Raw genomic sequence first — 21055 nt, forward strand, 5'->3', positions numbered from 1 at the left:
TCCTTGAAGTAAAATCACACATATTTCCATGGTTCAACAGTCAAAAGTTCAACACTGTTTTTATTTATTATAAATCAGTACATTTTATATAAAAAGGACAAAGGGGTCTGAAATAAAACCATTGTAGATGTAAACCAAACAGATCAGATTATGGCCACCCTCTTACCACACTGAACCCATACCACTGAGTCTTGATTAGCCAGCAGTTAACACTCATCCCAATATACCCTAGGCTATACTTAGGATCAATCTACAGTTTGGAAAAGGTTTAAAATGGAAATAATGTGGTTGACATCAATCTCTCTGCGAAGCGTTGCAAGTAGCGCCTAAGCATGCCATCGATTTTTGTGCAATCCATTACAATCATCGCCAGCAGCAGTCAACATTATTTGTGAAGTGTGCACACTTTTTTTGTATAGCAGTTCAAGGATGTGAAGACTCATAAAATTCTGAAGGTAAACAATGTGTGTGGCGCCCAGGGTAATGGTCCTAAATGTAACTCAGTTTTAGGCATCATCTATTGAGAAATGACCAAGACTTAGCTTTAGTCGATTTGTTTTGCGTTACAGACTTCCTACAATAAAATTAATGAGGCATCTGAGAAAGGCCAGCATCATTGTGTTGTATACACTTAACCGCTTCTTGAAAATAAGTGGACATCAAAATGGTAGATGCTATGGAGGTCAAAAGAAAGCACAGCTAGCTGCTTAAACAAGCTAAGCCGCTCACTGCACTAGTAGCACTCAAAAACACAAAATGCAGAAGAGAGGGTGGGTCTGTTACCATGGAAACCAACTTGGATTTAAATGGATATTACAACTTTGTATTATCTTTAAAAACAAATGCCCTTGTGACAGAATTGTAATACATTACTGTTTGCCGTATATTTGCAGGCCAACAGTTGAGTGAAGGCAAAAAAAGTGCAACCAATTCATCCTCACAGCACTGCAAGATAAAAGTATACAATCTATCCAGATTAGTCCAATCAAAAGGATTTCACTGACCCTGGCGGTAAATCTCACTTCGATAGTAATAAATTATGTGTAGACACGTTGCCAAAATTTCCCTTTTTCTTTAATATTAACTATTTGCTTGTACTAAACATATCAGCAGTGTTACCAGGTCAAAATTAAATGTCTTAAATGGGAAAAGGTTATGCTTTCTGTTGCCTGTTTTTAAAACCAACCTAACTCTGCTGGGTTATGGTAGGTAGGTGGAGGTTAAAATGGACCACATGTCCAATTACTAAAACACACATGGGAGAAAAAAAAAAAAAAAAAGTAAAACAATAACTTAAATAGAAGTGCTTAAAACATAACAGTTCTTCGAGCTCTTTCAAAAACCCAAAAAATAAGGGTGCAAAGCAGGAATCCCACCCAACAGAAAAGGAGAGCAAAATGAACAGCCGTAATGATAATACTAATATTCATCCAATGATTCACAGATGTACAGTTCAGATGTAGATCATATCCTTTCCTCCCTTAAAAATGTTTCTTGATTCCTGGTCAGTGGCCCCCCCACGTCTGTGAGCCGCGGCTTCCCTCTGTTTCAAGTCTATCTGTGGTGGGAGAACACTCTGTCTCAGTACACCTCCCCTCTTCCTCCTTTGCCATCAGTGCCTGTTCCTCCTCTTTTTTCCTACGCTCCAACTCCCACTCCACGAAGGTGTCGAAGAGGCTTGGCCAGGCCTCGTCCTCGCTGTAGTTGCTCAGGTCAGGCCCAATAGCCTGGGTGAAGTTCAGGAACATGTTCCATGTGTCCCTTGAGATGCCCCGAATACTTGAGGGGTTCTCTGACAGGAAGTCCAGCCAGTGCTCCAGGATCGCAGGAGAGTCCTGGGTGAACACCAGGCGCCACAGGGCGATGGCTATTTCGCGCTGCAGCGAGCGTTGGCCATCCTCGGCGTCCAGGCCAAACTGGAAGGTGAAGCGGTACAGGTCCTTGAAGTTCTCCTCGCCCTGGGCGTCCTGCAGCATGATGGGGAAACGTGAGCAGATGCCCTCAAGGCTGTCTGCCTGAATGGCCTTGCAGCCATCAACAAACTCCTTCCTGGTGACACAAAGTAAACAGGACCGGACATCAGAATGATAGTGGACCATTTCACTTGGCATGATACAGCCCAGAAGCAAAGAACATACTTTCAACGAAGCTAAATACCCAGCACCAGGGCTAACCAGTAGCTAAATTTACTAAAAGCTACAATAAAAGATTGTGAAGTCATCTAATGCAAACAAAAGGGCCACGTGTCTATAACAACTATATATCACTACTATAATAACTACCTATAACTTTGTTGTTTGCATTTCCTCTGTTGTATATATTGTATTTTTATTAGTGCTGTCAGTTAAACGCGTTAACTCAAAGCCATTTTAACGGCGTCAATTTTTTTTATCGAAGGACCCTTGTGTTGACTTCGGGTCACATTGACCCGTTTTCAATTTTTGTTTTAGATCAGAAAACATGGGACGTAGAAATAAGCGCTGAAAATGTGTAATAAGCACACAGCTGATGCAAATTCTCCGCCCCCTTGTCAAAGCCAGGCGACAACGGATGACTTCAGACAGAAGCACATGGATACCTCAACTAAGAACAAACTCACTGTGAATGACAAGTTAGAATGTTAGTGTGAAATTGAACACTACAGTATATGCCAATGTTGTTTTCAATAAAAACAACAACAACAACCATTTGCCCAAAGTAAGCTGATCCACTTTTCCATGTTGATAAGAGCATTAAAATGAGAAGAAGAAATAATGGGACAAAAAGAAATCAAGGGACATTAGAATAGATAAAAAATGCGCGATTAATTGCGAGTTTACTATAAAGATTAAATATTTTAATCGTTTGACAGCCCTAATTTTTTTTTTTTTTTTATATTTGAAGCACAGTACTGGAGGAGATATGTTAGTATGTGAAAAATAAAAAAATCTTGAAAAAAACCTTGAAAGAAACACCACAAACATTACTGACAAAGGAGGAGGCCTTGCCCCTTGCAGTTTAAGGAATACATTTAAAAAATTGTACGGAAAACTGTTAATTCTTTTAAGGTAACATTGACAAACATTATTTAACTTCAGGCAGATGTACTTTGTTTTTGAGCCCTACAACAATATAGGCTTTCAAAGTCAAATATAATATAAACAGCTTCAGTAAGCATCAGTTGACAATGAAACACGTTGGTAACCAAAGTGTAGTGTTGTCCAAAGCCTTTGGATAGAAAAGTGCTGAGTTAAAAATCTGAGTGTGGGGGAGGGGGGACAAGTGACCCGGCCAGCAGGCAGCCATATTCATCTCTAACACTAACTGCAGTGGGAGTGCAGAGCAAGATTCATTTCCTGTGTGTCCCCTACCTGATGGTGGAAACTGTTTGTGTGTGTGTGTGTGTGTGTGTGTCTAGTTGAGCTGCAGAAAACTGTGTTTGAGAGGTGGGATTGATGGACCACTGCACAGAGAAAGACTGAAAACTAGAAGGTCAAACACCTGCAAGTGTGGCTAGAAGTGTTAACCTGATGTGCCAGGTTGTTAACACAGAACCATCTGAGAAGACGTCAATCGGAAATTGTTTCGAAAAGGGCAGGCACTTAAAAAATACCTGGCAGGTAAATGGATGAACTGTCTGTCTATCACGTCAGCCATCACACACACACACCTAAACCCTGCCCGCAGCTGCCAGTAGCTCCTCACCGGACACGGATTGGTTCGGTCCGCTGCTGTTCGGACACAAACGTATTACTTGAAGCCTGACAAAATGGTTTTCCCATTTCCCTTTCTTTTTTTTTCTTTAGATAAACTTTTTTTTTTTTTTTTTTTTATTTATTTATGCAAACATACTTAAGAGAAACTGAGAAATACAAACTGAACAAGAACCCTCACCCACAATAACAACAAATAAACAAACAGAAATCGCACCTTGTCTAGTCACTCTCCTCTAGTTCTTGTGGCGCTGAGGTCATTAGGTCTGATATTTGTGCTGCTGCACTTTCCCATAGATTGATAGTTGATGATTTAGCTTTGTTAATCCTTGCTGTACAGTGCTCAAGCACAACTATGTCCAGAAAGTTGCCAAGTGGGCGATTTTTTAAAGGATATTAGTACATATTGTTATATAGTGTCAGTGTGGAACTTTGTGGCAGGAAGATCTGGACTGCATCTTTAAAGTATGGTTGCCAGCAACGCACCTCCGAAGCTTTTTTCACCTGGAAGTAGAACATTGGGCCGAGTTACGTAGCGTTATCAGCTGAATAGCTTAAGCGCGGGGGCTAATGGATCCGAAGTGTCTCTTAAGTACCCAACTAATAATGCCGAAATGATCCCAACGTCTACAGTAGTACAAATAGGTTATGTACTCATAAAACGATGGATTGGAAAGTTTGTAAGTACACCAGAAGTTTATGTAAATAACACTTGCCTGCTGGCTTCTGCTCTCTGCTGTTGTTGTTGCTGCTGTAAAGGAGGTGCTTAGGGACATCTACAAATTACAACAACAAAGAGATGCAACAAAAATATTTATTAATTTAACTTATTTTTTAAAGTAAGTGCTGTAGTATAACTAGCAGGAGACAAGTAATAATTGAGGTAAGTTTGGAGACATTACCTTATTTAATCATTGAATTAATAAATATTTTTGTTGCATCTCTTTTCAGTGTTGTAATTTGTAGACGGCCCTAAGCACTCTTACTGCCCGGTAGTAACAGCAGCAGAGACCAGAAGCCAGCAGGCAAGTGTTATTTACATAAACTTCTGGTGTACTTACAAACTTTACAATCCATCGTTTTTTGGTAGAATATTAACTATTGTAGACGCTTTTGGTATCATTTCGGCACTATATTGGGGTAATGTTAAGAAGACACCGGATCCATTAGCCCCCGCTAAGCTCGCTATTCAGCTTATAACTTAACGCGCTACCTCGTCCAAATATTCGACCCATGAAAAGCTTCTGAAATGGGCGTTGGCTCGAGGTCATGGTGCAAAGGACCCTAGGGTGAAACTACTCCGAACCATCACTTTAAGGGCTTAAAGGTTGTGCACCAAAATACAACAAACCAGCCATCCAGCAGCTACTCTCAGATACAACTCATGCTACTCAATCAACTCTACTCACTTGAGAAAAAAATGTAATCGCGTTGAAACCATGCAGGAACTCATAGTGCACCTTTAAGAACCAGACATTAGTCGGTTCAAGTCCTGCATGGACCAAGTATGTAGTGTGGACTAGTAACTGAAGAGGTGCCAGTTCACCTCCTGGGCACTGTTGAGGTGCCCTTGAACTGCTTGGAACAGACCATCTCCCTGACTGCATGTCTGTGGTTCTTTTGTGTGTGTGTGTGTGTGTGTGTGTGTGTCTGTGTGTGTGTATTTCGGGCTTGTGTGTACAAGGAGTGAACAAATTGAATTTCCGCCCAGGAATTAATAGTTTAAAAAAAAGTAATTATTTTTCTTCTTAACGACTAGGCCACCAGGACACACTGAGAATTGCCAGATATAAAAAGATAATAAAAAAAAAAACCAAGAAAAAAAATATATATTTATGTAATAACAGCATCTTGTGTGGTAATTAAATCAGGGCAGACACTGATGAAATGTGTTTTAGTCATCTGGGATGAGGTATCAAAATGTCAGTTCTCACCTATACTTATGGAGTAGTTATGCTAGTTAATCCTGATAAACAGATACCAGTGAAAACAACACACCTCATTCCCCAAACCTCCACCTTACCTTGTAAACTTGCACATGGTGGCTGCTTGAAACTTCCAGGCAAGAACAAGCACACGGAACTCTGCCGGGTCCACACACAGGTCATTACAAAAACTCTCCATGCCTTCCTCCAAGATGGCATCTTCCTGTTCATCCTTGTAGCAGCGGAACAACTCCTCAATGCGCAGCATTGACAGCCCATCTCCATCCAGACACTCGTCCTTGCGTGGTTCCCCCATCACTGCAGGGATGACGGGTGTCTCCATTGTAACCTCCAACGCTTTGGTGCCATTCGACAGCTCGCTGGTGGCTTTGCTACTCAGTGCGCTGGGCTCTTCTTTGGGGCCCCCACCACCAGCACTGCCTCCTTTCTTGTGGTGGGACTTGGAGCCGCTCTCCTTGTCTCCACTCTTACTGCCGAGTGAGGACGTTGGATTCTTACACTTGGTGACACACTGACCCATGGCTTCCTCCCTGGTCCGTCTTTCCTCCTCGCCTTCAGTCCCCGTCCGAACCACCTAGACGCCTCTTCTCTGGCCCTGCGAGACGTCTCAACATACCCTCAGGCCTGAGGTGAAGCACAATTTAAAAATGTTAATTGTCATAGAGTGCAGCTCTAGACTGAGTCAGTCTTGCTTACAAACAAAAGATCAAGATCCACATTTCTGTGGCTATTAGTAGAACACAATCAAACTACAGGGATCGTTAAACATTAAAAAGGTCAAGAAGTTACACTACCTGTACCAAATCTTCCACAATCCACTGCCAGACTTAAAACCCCTAAAAAGAGAAGACCAGAGAAAACAACAGTCTATATGTATACATCCAATGTACACAGTGCAGATTACAATAGAAACCTCTACAAAAAGAAATACAATAAAAACATCACAGGTAACCACAGAAACCTACTGAGGTAGAATTGGTTTTGTTACACAGAGCCACTAAAAAAATAAATAAATAAATACTTTAGGTTTTCCTTAGTGTCACCAAATATTCAGCCATCTATAGGCAATTCAAATATTGCCTACCCTGGTTTATATAATTTATGATGCATCTTATTAGCTTTATGGTTTTTAATTTCACAATCCTATGTACTATATCCACATCAATGACGTGTTTACCTTTGCTTGGTATCAGGAGTGAGTTTCACCAGGTTCTACAATAGTATAGGCAGTACATAGTGTTGCTGCCGTACTACATCCCAGCAGTAATGGCAGCAGATGGAAAAAATGCAATCACAGAAATGATAAACTTGCTAAAATAGCAACCATGGACCAAGACGGTGGATGGTTGGCAATAAAAACTGCAAAACATTTCCTCTTGCCCTTTTACAGCTATAGTTATGTCATGTTAGCACATAGACTTTAATCTGATTATCATGAACCTGTCGCATCAAAAATTCAATGTAAAGCGGTTTCCTCTATACGGTTAAAATCTACATGATGGCTTGGTCATGTGTGACCCTTTCCAGTTATTTTTATACAAGCAAGGTGCATGTACATGCATGGAAAAGATAAGGGGAATAACATTACACTGAAAAGTAACATCGCTATAAGAACTTACATGTTGCCACAGTAGTGACTAAGGTTGTGATTGGCATGTCAAATAACTTGAGAATATAAACTTAATTTGCAGAACATGCAACAAGCAAGTAATGACATCAAATACTTTTATGGAGAGCAGGATGAAAATCTAATTACTGACCGGACTGCATGTAATGTGTTTGGAGTAATCATACTAACGCAACGAGTAAAAGCCTTATCTCTCTTCTACCTAACCAATTACTCTCAAACTAGCCTGATTTCACACGTACGTCAATGCAATTAATCATTCTGCTATAACATCTACAATCATAAAATGGATGAGTTGATCAAGTGTTTGATAAGTTATTAAGTAGCTGGTCAGGAAATTACTTACAGACAATCCCTCTGAAGGCATTTGCCACAGATAAAAGTGTCTTTCTATTCTGCTCCATCATTGTGACCTTGACATCCGCAATGCTGAAAAGACACAGGATCTTGTCATCATAAACAGAAAGTGATAGCTCATCATTCCCTAAACCTGCAGGACTATTTTTGTCAAAATGCTATGAAAATGTAATTTGAGCACAACAAAACATTTTGCCTCATTGCAGGATTGTTCAATCACTGGTTTATAACTACTACAAGGAAGATGGTTATAAAGCATTTGCACCGAAAATATGTTGTGCAGTATGGACTCAAGCAGGGCTTTAACTTCTTTGGTTCTAGGGTTGAAAATCATTAACATTAGGTGCTCAGTGACAGACCTTTCACATGGCACTGCATTTGTTAGAATTCATGAGCACTGTTGTAAAAAAACCACAACGTCTTCGAGGTACTTCTGAATCCAATGTTTAACTTCTGATAATTAACTTTTACTCTGTGTGGTAATCACTGATTTTGCCCAGCGACTATTCCTGGTCTAAGGTAATGTGTTTTCAGCATTGAAGCAAATCGACTGTACTGATTGAACTGGGCATGCCCAGGCAAACGTCTCACTGGAACACACTGGCTAGCTTCAGAAGTCTGAATGCCTACTTATTAGCTATTCATTAGAATTTGTAATTATCATCAAGCTAGGCATGCTATGGTAGCCAAACACTTTAACGTTAGTATCCAGACATTAGTTTAATTTAAGCTAACTAACGTCAGATTGTTAGTTCCGAAACTGTGAGAGACAACAAAGTTGAGCTAGAATACGAATGCGTGATATTTGCAACACTTGTCAATGCACAGCCTCGGTTAAGTCAGGTAGCTGCTCTAAACAACGTTAGCTAGCATTAATGTTATTTTACCAAGTTATGTTCGTTGGGAAGTGGCGAGCACAAACAGGATCAAGTGAGCTTAACAGCAGACGCACAACACTCTGTAAATAGCGTTTAGATAACCATTTACACCTGGCAATTTCATCTATTCACTAATTAAAATGGTACTTATTGTGAAGCTGTTATCGATTCACGAGACATCCCCGCCACCGAGCCATTTACATCAAAACGGTCTGGCCCTGACGACGTCGCCATAGCTAGCTAGCACCAGCTCGGTTAACTAAAAGTTAGCTATCGGCTAAGCTAGGTCTTTCGATTAAGACACCGAGCAATTATCATAGTAAAGAAACTTACCTTTTTGGACAATTCTAGTGTGTGTAATTTGATGTTCATAACTCCAGAGACGCCAGTACCAATTAAGTAGTTATTAAGTTGGCCAAGGAAGCGGAGCGACCAGAAACGAACTGAGGCAAACTCGTCGCGTTAACTCATATTGCTAGCTAACTAGCTGGCAGCTGACAAAAACTTCCACATCAATATCGAATTTAACCCTGTTTTAGAAAACAAACAAACAAGTAAAAAGCTAGCAACCACATTGTGCTTTTGAATCCATTTTGAATTGTGTTCGCTCTTTGGAGCGAGTTAAAGGACCATCTCGGACTAGCTGCCTATTTCTTTGTGCTTCCCCCTTTTTCGTCATTGAGTGTAGCTGCTACATTGTGGGCATTTTCCTGCATCACTTCCTCCCTCCCTGCCTATCAGCAGCCAACAGCTGATCTACATCTCGATAGCAAGATTAATCTTTTAATTCTAATAAAGTAACGGGTTGGAAATACTACATTACACCCATATGGATTAATTACCACAATGTCAATTACTGAAGTACGTGTTTTGATGATGACATTTACACCATTAAGATAATAATATTGAAACGTGTCAAAACCCCTTTGTAACTCATCTGAAATGGCTTAGACTTGTCTATAAATAGTGAATTTAATCTGGTGACGCTACTGCTTTATATGGGTTAAACAGCTCCAACTTTGCCTACGATGAAAAGTAAAGGGCACTCGTTTCTCTTTATTTATGTTTTTTCTTTGCAACCGGGGAAAACGTCATCATCAAGCGACAAATGTGTTTCTGCTCTCCCATCAATATGCTGCAGCTCGCTCGTAACCTCCTAACTAGCTACTTGTCGAACAATTCTACAGACACAGACGGTAGGTCTTTGTAATATTAAATAGGTGAAATGAGCGCAATGCCAATAATTCAAGTCTTTAATGTGAATAGCACTCTTCTCGCTATTAATGTAGTTTATGTTCTTCAACAGCAGACGTATGTTGTGAGGAGTACGCTCAATGATAGCTAACATGTATCATGACATTCATGCTGACAAGTGTAACGTTACATATAGGCCTACAAGTGAAGTGTTTCATTAACGTAAATACAAATGCGCTTATGGCATTATTCTTAGACTTCCTTTACTCTCAACCCAGCACATATATATATACATCAATACATATCAGAACATACGATTAATACTTCATAGGCAGTCATGCATCAGCTATGTTTGGGAAACAGGTCTGTGTTGGTTTTAGTGACATCTAGTGTAGAATGATGAGAACACTCCAGGCTGGATAAGAAACCCACCAATACGAGCAAATCACTACAAACTTACTGAGGCAATGAAAACATGGGCCACTTTGGAGTTTTTTCCTGCATAGCAGTGGTTGGTTTCTTGGCCTCTGGGCAAGTAATGGCGCTGCCATGTTTAGTCTGCTGTGTGCATAACACTTAATGTGAACTTGGAGGTGTCTGGTGTCAGGATACATACACAATGCACTGAAGGCAGAAGGCGGGTGATTAGAATGGCCCAATAGAACATTTTTGCCCCAGAGATCCCTAACAGATTAATCTGATCCTGGGAACATCAGAAGTTTGTTTTTTTCCCTCTGGTAACTTGGTCATAAGTGTATGTAATGTCCAGCAAGTTGGTATCAAAACTAGAGGCCTATTATGTGTTACAGTGTCCCCAAGTACAGACAGATAAATTAACAAAGTGAATAATAAATAAGAAATATATATATATTTCTTAGCAGGAATTGAAAAGTACACAGGCAGAAAAACAGGTATTCTTTTCAAACTTAAAATTCTTTATTGTGCAGGTAACTGCTGTTTTTGAGCATCAATGATGTCCTCCACTCGCAGGATGGTGTTGTCACTATACATGCGTGTGTTTCGCATCGCCCGAAGCTGGCAGGCACAGAGTGGAGTTGCAAGTGACACAGAGAGTGAGAGACAATACATACTCCAGGAGGCCTGCACTCTGTTCAGACAGAACCAGCAGGTGTGAACAACAGCACACTGCTTACAGAAATGGAAAAAACGGTAGTTTTATGTCAGTTTGCATGACTAATCTTTTCTTCTGTGTGCTTCTTCTCAGCTCACAGATCAAGAATCAATAAAGAAGTGTATAGAAGAATGTGAAGCAAGGATAGAAATAGGTAAGAGTGAAGAGATGCCACACATTTTCCTTACATAAATCTAATCCTACTCAGGTGAGGAGTGTTTTTGATGTTTTCTTTTTATCAAATAGAAAAAAAAAAAAACATTTATACGGTGGTACTATCTAGCTAATGTAACACATCTAGATCAAGTATTGTTACTGGATGACTGGGCAAGTTCAGATGAAGATCTGGGGCCCGTTTCAGGAAGGAGGTTTAACAAACTCTGAGTCTAACCCTGAACTCTGAGTTGATTTACCCTGAGATGGGGAACTCTGAGTTTTCGGTTCCAGAACAGCTGATTTGAGTTGGTTCAATCAACTCAGAGTAGGTTAAGCGCGTGCACCACGACTATAAAAAGGCAGCATGCATGGAGCCATGATACTACGATTCACCATGGTAACAACCACAAACAAACTGGTCAGGGGAAATACTCATGCGCACATACAGTGAGTTTGAACATGTATTTCGTTAAAAAAGCAACACAGCGGCTGCTGCAAAAGAGACAGAATTTGCGTGGGAGAAAACTTCTGCTAGAGTAAATGCGTAAGTTCCAATAAAGTGCAGTAATATAATATTTAATCATAAGTATAATATTACTGGGGAAATGGTGTTGAACCTATAATCTATTTCATTTAGGTGCTAGGTACTAGGTAGGTACTGAGGCTGCAGCACCATCATTAACAGAATTATAATTCATAATCTTTTATTTCAGAGAGTTTACATCATTCACCTGCAATCCTGTGGAACTCCTTTTTAAATGGCTCTTACTGGTTTGTGTCCAGGGAACACTATAAAAACGTTTTAAAAACGTTTCAGAGCGAGAAAACTGCTGTTTCCAAAAAGAAAAACATAATGCGTCACAAGAATCTGCTGGGATGTAGAGCATGTCCACGATGGGTGACGTTAGTGATATGAGGACAGATAAGGTTATGTAGGCTACATAACTGATAGACTGGGAAGAAAAACCATACCGCTCAAATAGGTAGGCTAGTATCTGGAAATGAAAATGCATCTATAGCCTGGGCCTCAATATCATCTCCTGATGAATGTTTAACTCCCCGACAAGTAATCCAGCTTCTTCATCAACGAGATCCTCGACAAAATGAAATGCCATGTTTTGGGAAAGGAAAAAAAAACCTTTTATTGTTTGCCTAACACGGTTAATAAACCAACCCTGTTTTTTATTCATCCAGATAACAAACTGCGCTAAAATGCGCCTGATACAGACTGAATGAATGAATGAGGACATGAAAGCGCGCTGTGTCAGAGGGAGGACACTGAGAGAAGCTCGAGGTTTATTGAAGAAAACCTGCTCCCAACCAGGTTAGGTTCTCAGGCTCAGTTACCATAGTAACTGACTCTGAGGTGAAGTTCCCTCTCTTTCTGAAACGGGCTGGAGTTCCCCCTCTCTCTCAGGTTTGATTAGCCTCCCTTTCTGAAACAGAAAACCCAGAGTTTCCCCTCATCTCAGGGTTAACAAACTCAGAGCTTTCACTAAACCTGCTTTCTGAAACGGACCCTGGGAGTGTTTCAGCAGGAGTAAGCAGCAGAGGAGTAAACACTGACATAATGTTCTGAATGTTTGACAACCAACAGCATTAACAGGGTTTATATTGTCATCAGTTAAGTGGGGAAAAAAACGTATATTGTTTTCATATACAATATAAGAGATGACTTCAGTTGGCAAAGAGACAATATTACCATGTTCAGCCCTTCCCCTTTGACATTACAGGGGCTATAATTTGACCACATGGATACTTTAACTGCAGTCTACATGCTGCCTTTGAAAGGAGTAAATCAGGCAAAATCGTCCATATTCTGAGAGAATCAGCTGCTCCGTATAGGACCAAGGATAAAAAGCTTTCCGACTTTGGAACATTTTGTAGCTACTGTTTTTTTCATGGTTTTATATAATGATGACAGTCAACACTGACACTATAATTTTTTTTTCTCACAGGTCTACATTACAGGAACCCATATCCAAGGGCTGTAAGTAATAACCATTTATTAGACAAATTGAATATTTTTATGTCTGTGTGAGTTATTGTGTTGTTGAGAAATGTTTGTTATTTTGTTCTCCGAATGTTCCTGTAGACGTACCTACCGCCAATGGGACTGGCAACTCAGAAAGGCAGGAAGATGCGAGCGCAACAGCGCTTGAGGAAGCAGGCCAAGCCAATATACTTAGAGTCACATGACGAGACCTGATGCTCGATAACCTCACTCCTCGCCAAGAGTTCAAGTTACCGCGGGCAGGAAACTAGAGTGCAGTCACAAGCTGATCTCGTGGGCTGAGTTGTTGCAAGCACTCAATGATGCGTGAACACATGTCAATTAGGAACAAGTCATTTTTCATTGTCATTTTCTTACTGTAAACTGTAGCTGAAGCTTGTCAGCTTCTGTTCAGCTCAGGAAGGCAGTCAGCATGGAGTGACCTGTAATATAAGATCAAGTTGTATATTTTATTTATTTTTATGTGTAAAAACTGTTGTGATATATACTTTACATTCTTTCACAACTGCTAAGACACAAATAAAGTTGTATTAAAGTCTTTTATTTTAGTAATACTTATGTGCATTGACATGAAGAATTCATGTAGTATCTAGGCAAGATATTACACTCAGCATTGACCTTCTTCTCTTTTCCAGCATGCACCTTTTTAGGAACTACCCCCTAATAGTTGCCCCATTCCCTTAGCTTTTCCATATACAGTAGGTAGCCCATTTATTCAAACAGAAAATATGAAATAAACTCCAGGAAGCAGAAGAGGAAGCTGGAGTTAAAAGTCATTTGTCACTCATATAAAAAATTCATTGTAGTGGATGCAGATGGTGTACTTCCTTTGAATTTCTGAAAAACTAAAGAGGAAGGACTGGGTGAGGTAGATGAAATGCCATTTATAGTATAGTACATTTCCATGATAACAGCCATCCAAGCACGCGCAACAATGACATCAGAAGAGCTTTCCAGGAAGGCTTTAAAACAGGAACAGAGAGGGAATGAAAAACAGAAATAAAAAAAATATGTGTAAAGTTTGTGATAAGACTTAACTTAAAAGGTGGGAGGTAAAAAATAAAATAAGTCTATAATATGTGTTTTATCAGTGGTTTCAAAACTGGGGGGCAGGGGTGCTGCTAATTATAAAATAAATAATGCATGGTTCTGCTGCACTGCTAGCAATTCATGAACAAGTTTGTGAAAGGACTGCCAGGTAAATGTGAAGCAAAAGCCAATATATATATATATATACATACATAAATACATGCATACATACAAAATGTGGCCTCACATCAGACAATACGATCACAAAATCAGGGCGGCCGTTCCTCCCAATTACTCCTCTCTAGGTGTCTCTGTCATTGCCTACATATGCATTGAAGTCTCAGCAGAACTATGGATCTATGGACTATAGATGGACTAGTGACTAGTTGGCTTGAACATATTTGTATCTACAAAAGGGGGGGCCCTGCAGAAAAAGTTTGGGAACCACTGTGTATTACCATACAACAGTTATCGATCTATTCACCTGTTTGATTTAAAAAGGAGATGTGACATTTTATGTTTTCCATATGCTCTGATGAGGCTACAGCATGAGAGGTCAAATAGCTAAATGTATTATTTAAAAGTAACCATTTGTTTTATTGTTGGAAAGATATACCACACTTACATCCCTTAACATCTCATGCTCGAACATTTGGTCTGCCCTACAATAGGTTTGTTGTCTTTTCTTTAATTTTTGAAATAAAGACATCTCTGTAACCGAAACTATCACTTCAGACTTGGGCAATGATATATTTGTATACAGACTAAAATATATGCGCTAGTGTAGATAAATCTTCTAGGTTCATCTAGGACGTACAGCTTGCCTTGACTCAGGGAGGGCTAGGAATCAGAATCACACATTTTTGGCGCTTTTCCCGCCATCATATATTGTTGATGATGTTGTCAAGCTGATGTTGGATTTGCAGCTTTTGCAGATGAAAAGTGTAAATAAATATAAAGCGGCAGCAAAGACTTTTGTAAGTCACTTATTTATGGGAGCTATTAAGAATGCCAGGTTGTCTCTTCTTGAACTCAGTGAAACATACCTATTCAACAGGCCCTGTGTTGTGCATCATTTAATTTCAAGAATCATTGCGAAATTTTGTGTTTAATTTGAAGGTGTTTTCAGTTATTCTGGTTGGTTATTTAAAGAACCGTAGTAGCCTACTCTTTGTGCATTACTCAAAAGTGTGTCATAATTTATTTAATATTATATATTATATTATATATTTAATTTGAATTAACAGACTCAGAATGATATATTGTACTCTCCAACATTACAGGATCTGTATTTAAGAGAATATATTGCTTTGATATTTATTTTGTCTTTCTCAGTTTCTCAATAATAGTGAATCCAGTGTGGTGAAAGGACAGTTTGGTTTGTGCATTGCTTCCAGTTCTGTTTAGAAATGGGAGCAGAAAGAAGCTTTCTGTCATGTACCTGCTGATTCAGTCAGATGTTGAAAAATAGTGACTGTGACCGGCAGAGGGGTCGAAGAGTCATTTTCAGTCTGACTCGTGTTAGAATGTCCTGAATACTGAGCTCTGTATTTGCCAGTGCAGGCTACTGGCCATTTACACATACCACTATAAAATACAACATTGTTATAAATGTTCTGCTCTATTTGAAATCTTATTTTGGCCATTTCATTTCCCACAACAAATTGCTTTCTGTGAGTACTATCTTTTGTGCATGGTCTTTACAAACAGGGACAGAGAACCAATCAACTCTGCTGAAAAGGCAGTAAAAAAAAATATTACATTTTATTAAGAAGAGTTAGCTATGTGGTCAGGTTGGTTCAGTTGGTAGAGCAGGCGCACATATAGGTTTACTCCTCGATGCAGCGGCTACGGGTTCAACTCCGACCTGCGGCTCTTTGCTGCAAATCATTCCCCCTCTCTCTCCCCTTTCATATCTTCATCTGTCCTGTGGAAATAAAGGCCTAAAAATGCCCAAAAAATAAATAAAAAAAGAAGATTTAGCTAAAGTACAGATGTTCTTTTATTTAATGTGTTCCCTGAATTGGAAATTAGAAAAAGAGCACCATTAATTCAAAGTTAGGTTTCTTATACAGTGCAGTAACTTGATTATTACATTGAACCAGTTTGCATCAATGATAAGACCTCCACTTCAATAATGTGGTTCATTTCAGTGAGTTGGCTACAGCCCAAATGCACTTGAAAAGCCCTCTGCAGCTGATGTATTCTGTGGGGACTAAAGCATATATTATATTCTGCTCCAATTTCCAGCTGCGAGTGGAAAATCTAAAATGTGGATCAGCAAACATGACTTCTGATAATCTCAGAGGGGCACACATTTACAGTTCAGTATTGTTCTCTGATACAGTGCTGTACTGTATACCACTGACCTGTAACACCCTAGAGCTTACAATGTAGACTTTATCAGATCATTTTAATTTCACACTCTGGACTGAGTCACCTTCATACGCACAGTCTCCTCTGTTCTAGGACTTTCTGAGGTCATCTTCTATGTCCTCCAGCACCACATTGGCCTGAATGCAGCCACATGATGGAGGCCAATTGACGCAGAGTAAATGAAAGTGTGCATGTTTTATTTAGTGACGTCAGTCCAGTGGCTGACACACCAGACTCCAGCCTCAGGGCTGTAGTGTCTTCAGAAGTAAACAGTGACCTGGTAAAACTAAATGTTTTCGCTTTAAACATGGAACTAACATGTTCAATATAGATGACAGTATGTCCTCACACTGCTGGGGACAGGGAGACAGAGTGGTGATTTGTTTCAGTCACACAGTCACAGATCCTACACAGTGCTACAGAACCTAATGGGTGACGCACACAGAAAATAAGGTTCTTAAAGGAATACTAAAGGGGGACTGTCTGTAAACTAATCTTCTGAATGACAAGGGGTCACACGAGCTCAATGGTGTTTTAAGCCCCCAACGTCGACTTCAAGGCAGCACTGTAACCGTCAACTTCAAGGCACCTAACCCTAACCCTAACCACTGCCTAACCCTAGTGCCTTCCAGGCGACGTTGGTGCTTAAAACACCAAACACCGTCACACGAATAGACACAGTTAGTAAATGAGCCTGCAGTAACAGCAGAATTAGCTAAACTAGGTTTTCTACAAAAAGTAGACCAGTATGAAGACATGTCATGAGTAATTCTGGACATCAACACAAGTTTCTGCCGGACTAACTGTGTGATGGACTGACAGCTGATTTCATGACTGAGTTATTAATAGTAAATAAATACTTATTACATTTTTTACTGAGGAATATAAGCATCTGAACTAAGTAATGTTTTCTATAATTGAAAACAGTAAATGAGAATGAAACCTTGGAAAGGCAGCACTGATAGGAAAGTCCCCTTAACAGTTAGTCTATGAGTTAGAGTGGGCAAACATCCTGACTCTCTTTGGCCACCAGGGGTCCCACCATGCTAAGTTCTGACTCCTAAGGTGATTCAGTGGTTTCACTTCTCAGAACCATAACTGAACATAACTAGTGTGAGCAGTAGACCACATGCATTGCGGTCAACTCTGATGCTCGGTATAATAGTATGTCTCTTGATCGGGACTAAAACCAACCGGCTCATTAATAAATCAGTAATGGAACCTTTAACATAAACGGAGCTACAAATATTTATTTCTACCTCTCCACAAAAAGTCATCCGAGTCCTCTGTTTGGTTTCTCTATAATGACATCACAGTGCCCAAAATCACCTTTTCTGGGATTTGGGGTGTTACTTTGTGTCTCTGGTGCTTCCACATGCATACAAACTTGAAGAAAAAAAAACATCCATGCTGTTTTAAGTGAGATATGGGTTTCTGAATGTATCCTGCCTTCAGTCTCCGGGTGAGATGTTCAAAATTGGCAGGGCCATCTACGTCATTGGCCGAAACATTTGGTGTGTGCTAACCACTTTAGCTAATACCACATCAGCTAGCTGTTTCTCCAACTTCGGTCAGTACAAGGCAGGATTAACCGGGAGACTTCGTCTAAACGAGGGCTCACTTCCAACTTTGCGTGGAATACCTGCAGAACAGGGACATGTAAGTAGTTCTATACAATTTCTTTTGTAGATTAGGGTGAACTCGTGTGTGTTGTAGCAGTGTTTTGTCATTGAGAACGAGCTGCGCTGCTGCTAGCTAGCTAGTAGTAGTAGCGAGCTAGTAGTCCCTACCTAGCTACTGCGCGTGTGCAACTCCCAATAAAGATGGGATAGAAGTGTGATGCCTCACTCTGTAACTAAAACAGAGAGCTCAACACACAGGGTGAAAAGAGGAGCTGCAGCAATGTGCAGCACAGCAAAAATATGGTGTTTTTTGAAAATTAAACCATGTAAACCTATTCTGGTACAACCACAAAATACAATTATGAACCTGAAAATGAGCATAATATGGGCACTTTAAATAATTGTCAGATGCACAGTAAATACACTCTGTTAAAGTGTGGGGTTGTTGCTGCTCTCTCTGTTCTCTTTCTGGAGACTACATTACCTCAGTGATAAATGACTGTCCTCACTATAATTGACCACTGATGGGAGAGCAGCAGCAGCAGACTGTTTAACATTAATGCTGAGTAGTGACTCACTCTGTGCATTCATATAGAGCAGTGGTTCTCAAACTTTTTTCAATAATGTACCCCCTGTGAAACATGCCCTGAGCCAAGTACCCCCTGACCAGTGCAAAGCATTTTTTGGTAGAAATAAAAGGCTATATAAAGAGGTACATGTCTGACTGACTAAACAACAACTTTGTAACTGAAAAACACTTAAATGCTATTTCAAATGTTTAAAATCCATGACTTAATTAATTTATTATTATAGTATAATTTTTCAGGGAATTATTCATGACTGATGTTTTTAAAACATATTTAAATAAATCTCATGTACCCCCTGCAGTACTCCAAAGTACCCCTAGAGTACACGTACCCCCATTTGAGAAACACTGATATAGAGCATTCCTGTTAAACACTGACTGTCATTCTTGATGGGATGATTTTTCATTCATTTAAACAACCCAGCGCTGTTGCATATGACTGAACAGATTACAGTACACATGTTACTTCTAGGGGTGAACAAGGAACCATGCTTCTAGCACATCTTCACATTTGAAAACCCCTTTATAAATACTGTATCTGCAATTGATTTACTTCGGTATATCTGATGTGAACGCACAAAACCTGCTTTTGTTTATGATTGCATACCTGCAAAACTAACTAACGCTAAACCAAGATGGTGAAAACAGAAAACATTATACCTGCTTAACAGCACCATGTTCGCATTGTGAGCATGTCGACCTTAGCATTGCACTCAAAGCACTGCTGTGCCTAAGTAATGTACAGCCTCAAGTCAAGTCAAGTCAAATAAAATTGACCTGACTTGAGTTGACTGGCTGTCGACTCTTAGTCTTGTAAATATATAATACAAAGACCCTTTGTAGCCCCTCATTGTCTTACTCCGTGAAGCAAAGTGCGTTGCAGTGACAACTAAGAGCAGAAATCGGTTACTTTCCACACACTGTCACTTACTTCTGTGGCACGAACTCCAGCAAAGATGGCGAGTGGTTGTTAAACATTGAGCCTGCTGTTAATTTGAATGTGAAATGTGCCAGCTTGTGATCTGTGAACCCACTGCTTATGCTATTGATTTTGATACATGAAAATACAAAACATGAAAAAAAGCGTGGAGAGTGTCTCCCACCATGGTAAATGTTGCTGGTTTGTGGCTTTTAGAATACTACACTATACAGGTGGATAAATGGAGAGGTGTTCTTATTTTGCTCCTAACTGCTGCAGTGGGCTAATTTCCCCACGGGGATCTTATGAGTAGACTTTATGTCAACATACAGTGTGTTTCAATTTCCTGTCAGGGGCATTTTCTCTCCTTCCACAGGCCAAAAATAGTTATTTAAAACAATCAATAAACCCTTTTCATAATGGGTTGAAAAATGCATCTTTAAAATTTGTTGAAAATGTTTGGATCTTTATCTGTTACTTCAGTGCATTTATATCTTTATCTTTATTTCTTAGATTAGTGGAGTTACATGACAGAAAGTGTTGGTTTCTAAACTTAAAACAATGTCTCAACCATAAAGAAAATGAATGAATCTGCAGACAGATTTTTCATTCCCTAAAAGTTGTCCTCATTTAAAATATAAACAAAAGCTTTAAGTGCAGTTTTGAAATGTTGATGTTTTTGAAAAAAAAAAGAAGCAAAATAGACAAGGTTTGCAAGCACGCCTCCTTCAAATTTATTCTCCTCTTATGCTGTAAATGTGTCTCTCATTCGTCTTTTCCACATTTGCATTATAACCAATTACAGATTGAACAAATATTAGTTCAAAAGTAAGACTATGTATAACTTTATATAAACACTATAACTGGCCATTTGTCTTCCCTGTCTGTGTACACTTTCAAAATAAAATTCCCTAAGCAAGAATGTGACCCATTTTTGCAGTGACTACATACTAAAAACTGGATCATGGAAAAAAGGGGATCTTTTTAAAGGCTGTCTGGTGTAAATATAGATATTTAGAGAATCACCTGAGAGCAGTGTCATTATGGAAATGATAAATAAGCTTCAGTACAAGAAGAATACAACAGCTCCAGAAAGAGGAGAGTGATCCATCATACAGCTCCTTAAAGCCCTTCACTCGGTGTGCATTATTTAGGGGTTTCAGAGGGACCCTGGGGGAAATATGGTGGAAGAAACAGTGGCAGCAGGAAAAAAGGGAAATGATAGGGTAAAGAATAATGCAGGCGTTGCAACATTTAATGTTGTACTTAAGGAGCTATGATAAGCTAATTAGATGCTTGTCAATAGGGAAATGCATCTCCTCATCTTACCTGGTCAACTTGCCTTAATGCTTTATGCAGATCACAGTATTGTCTGTCCTGACAACGCTTGAACCATCATGAAATAAATATCAAGCTTGTTTTCACAATACAATTAAATCAAAACAAACAAGATAAGGCAAACAATAGCACTACTGTAAGGGCACGTCATCTCTAATGAGGATTCAAATAAACTCTATTGACCTTAAC

General features: G+C 39.6%; 2 protein-coding genes across 5 annotated transcripts; one reads left to right on the forward strand and one right to left on the reverse strand.

Moving 5' to 3' along the window:
- Positions 1-32: 32 nt before the first annotated feature.
- On the reverse strand, positions 33-9217 carry dcun1d3 (defective in cullin neddylation 1 domain containing 3). 3 transcript variants are annotated; one of them, XM_039787673.1, is made up of 5 exons: positions 8834-9217; positions 7612-7694; positions 6433-6474; positions 5716-6262; positions 33-2049 (listed from the first exon to the last, which is right to left on the reverse strand). In XM_039787673.1, the coding sequence occupies exons 4-5, from the start codon at positions 6156-6158 to the stop codon at positions 1506-1508; spliced, it is 987 nt and encodes a 328-aa protein (XP_039643607.1). In that variant the 5' UTR covers positions 6159-6262; positions 6433-6474; positions 7612-7694; positions 8834-9217; the 3' UTR covers positions 33-1505. The 3 variants fall into 3 exon arrangements, with proteins under 3 accessions (XP_039643607.1, XP_039643608.1, XP_039643610.1); XM_039787674.1 differs by lacking the exon at positions 7612-7694; XM_039787676.1 differs by lacking the exons at positions 7612-7694; positions 8834-9217 and adding an exon at positions 6816-7599.
- A 347-nt stretch (positions 9218-9564) lies between these two features.
- On the forward strand, positions 9565-14748 carry lyrm1 (LYR motif containing 1). Of its 2 annotated transcripts, none has more exons than XM_039787678.1 (5): positions 9565-9696; positions 10685-10823; positions 10920-10980; positions 12941-12972; positions 13078-14748. In XM_039787678.1, the coding sequence occupies exons 2-5, from the start codon at positions 10686-10688 to the stop codon at positions 13189-13191; spliced, it is 345 nt and encodes a 114-aa protein (XP_039643612.1). In that variant the 5' UTR covers positions 9565-9696; position 10685; the 3' UTR covers positions 13192-14748. The 2 variants fall into 2 exon arrangements, with proteins under 2 accessions (XP_039643612.1, XP_039643611.1); XM_039787677.1 differs by having other exon boundaries at positions 9567-9696; positions 10642-10823.
- Positions 14749-21055: the final 6307 nt, after the last annotated feature.

This window comes from Perca fluviatilis, chromosome 21 (genome assembly GCF_010015445.1).
Source record: "Perca fluviatilis chromosome 21, GENO_Pfluv_1.0, whole genome shotgun sequence".
Classification (NCBI taxonomy): Eukaryota; Metazoa; Chordata; class Actinopteri; order Perciformes; family Percidae; genus Perca; species Perca fluviatilis.

Excerpts from the sequence above, each read along its gene's own strand:
- lyrm1 (XM_039787677.1), top strand. The coding sequence starts at position 10,665 with ATGATGTCCTCCACTCGCAGGATGGTGTTGTCACTATACATGCGTGTG. Across the intron at positions 10,824-10,919 it reads TGTTCAGACAGAACCAGCAG|CTCACAGATCAAGAATCAAT; the intron begins GTGTGAACAACA and ends GCTTCTTCTCAG. Across the intron at positions 12,973-13,077 it reads GGAACCCATATCCAAGGGCT|ACGTACCTACCGCCAATGGG; the intron begins GTAAGTAATAAC and ends ATGTTCCTGTAG.
- dcun1d3 (XM_039787674.1), bottom strand. The coding sequence starts at position 6,158 with ATGGGTCAGTGTGTCACCAAGTGTAAGAATCCAACGTCCTCACTCGGC. Across the intron at positions 2,050-5,715 it reads ACCATGTGCAAGTTTACAAG|GAAGGAGTTTGTTGATGGCT; the intron begins GTAAGGTGGAGG and ends TTGTGTCACCAG.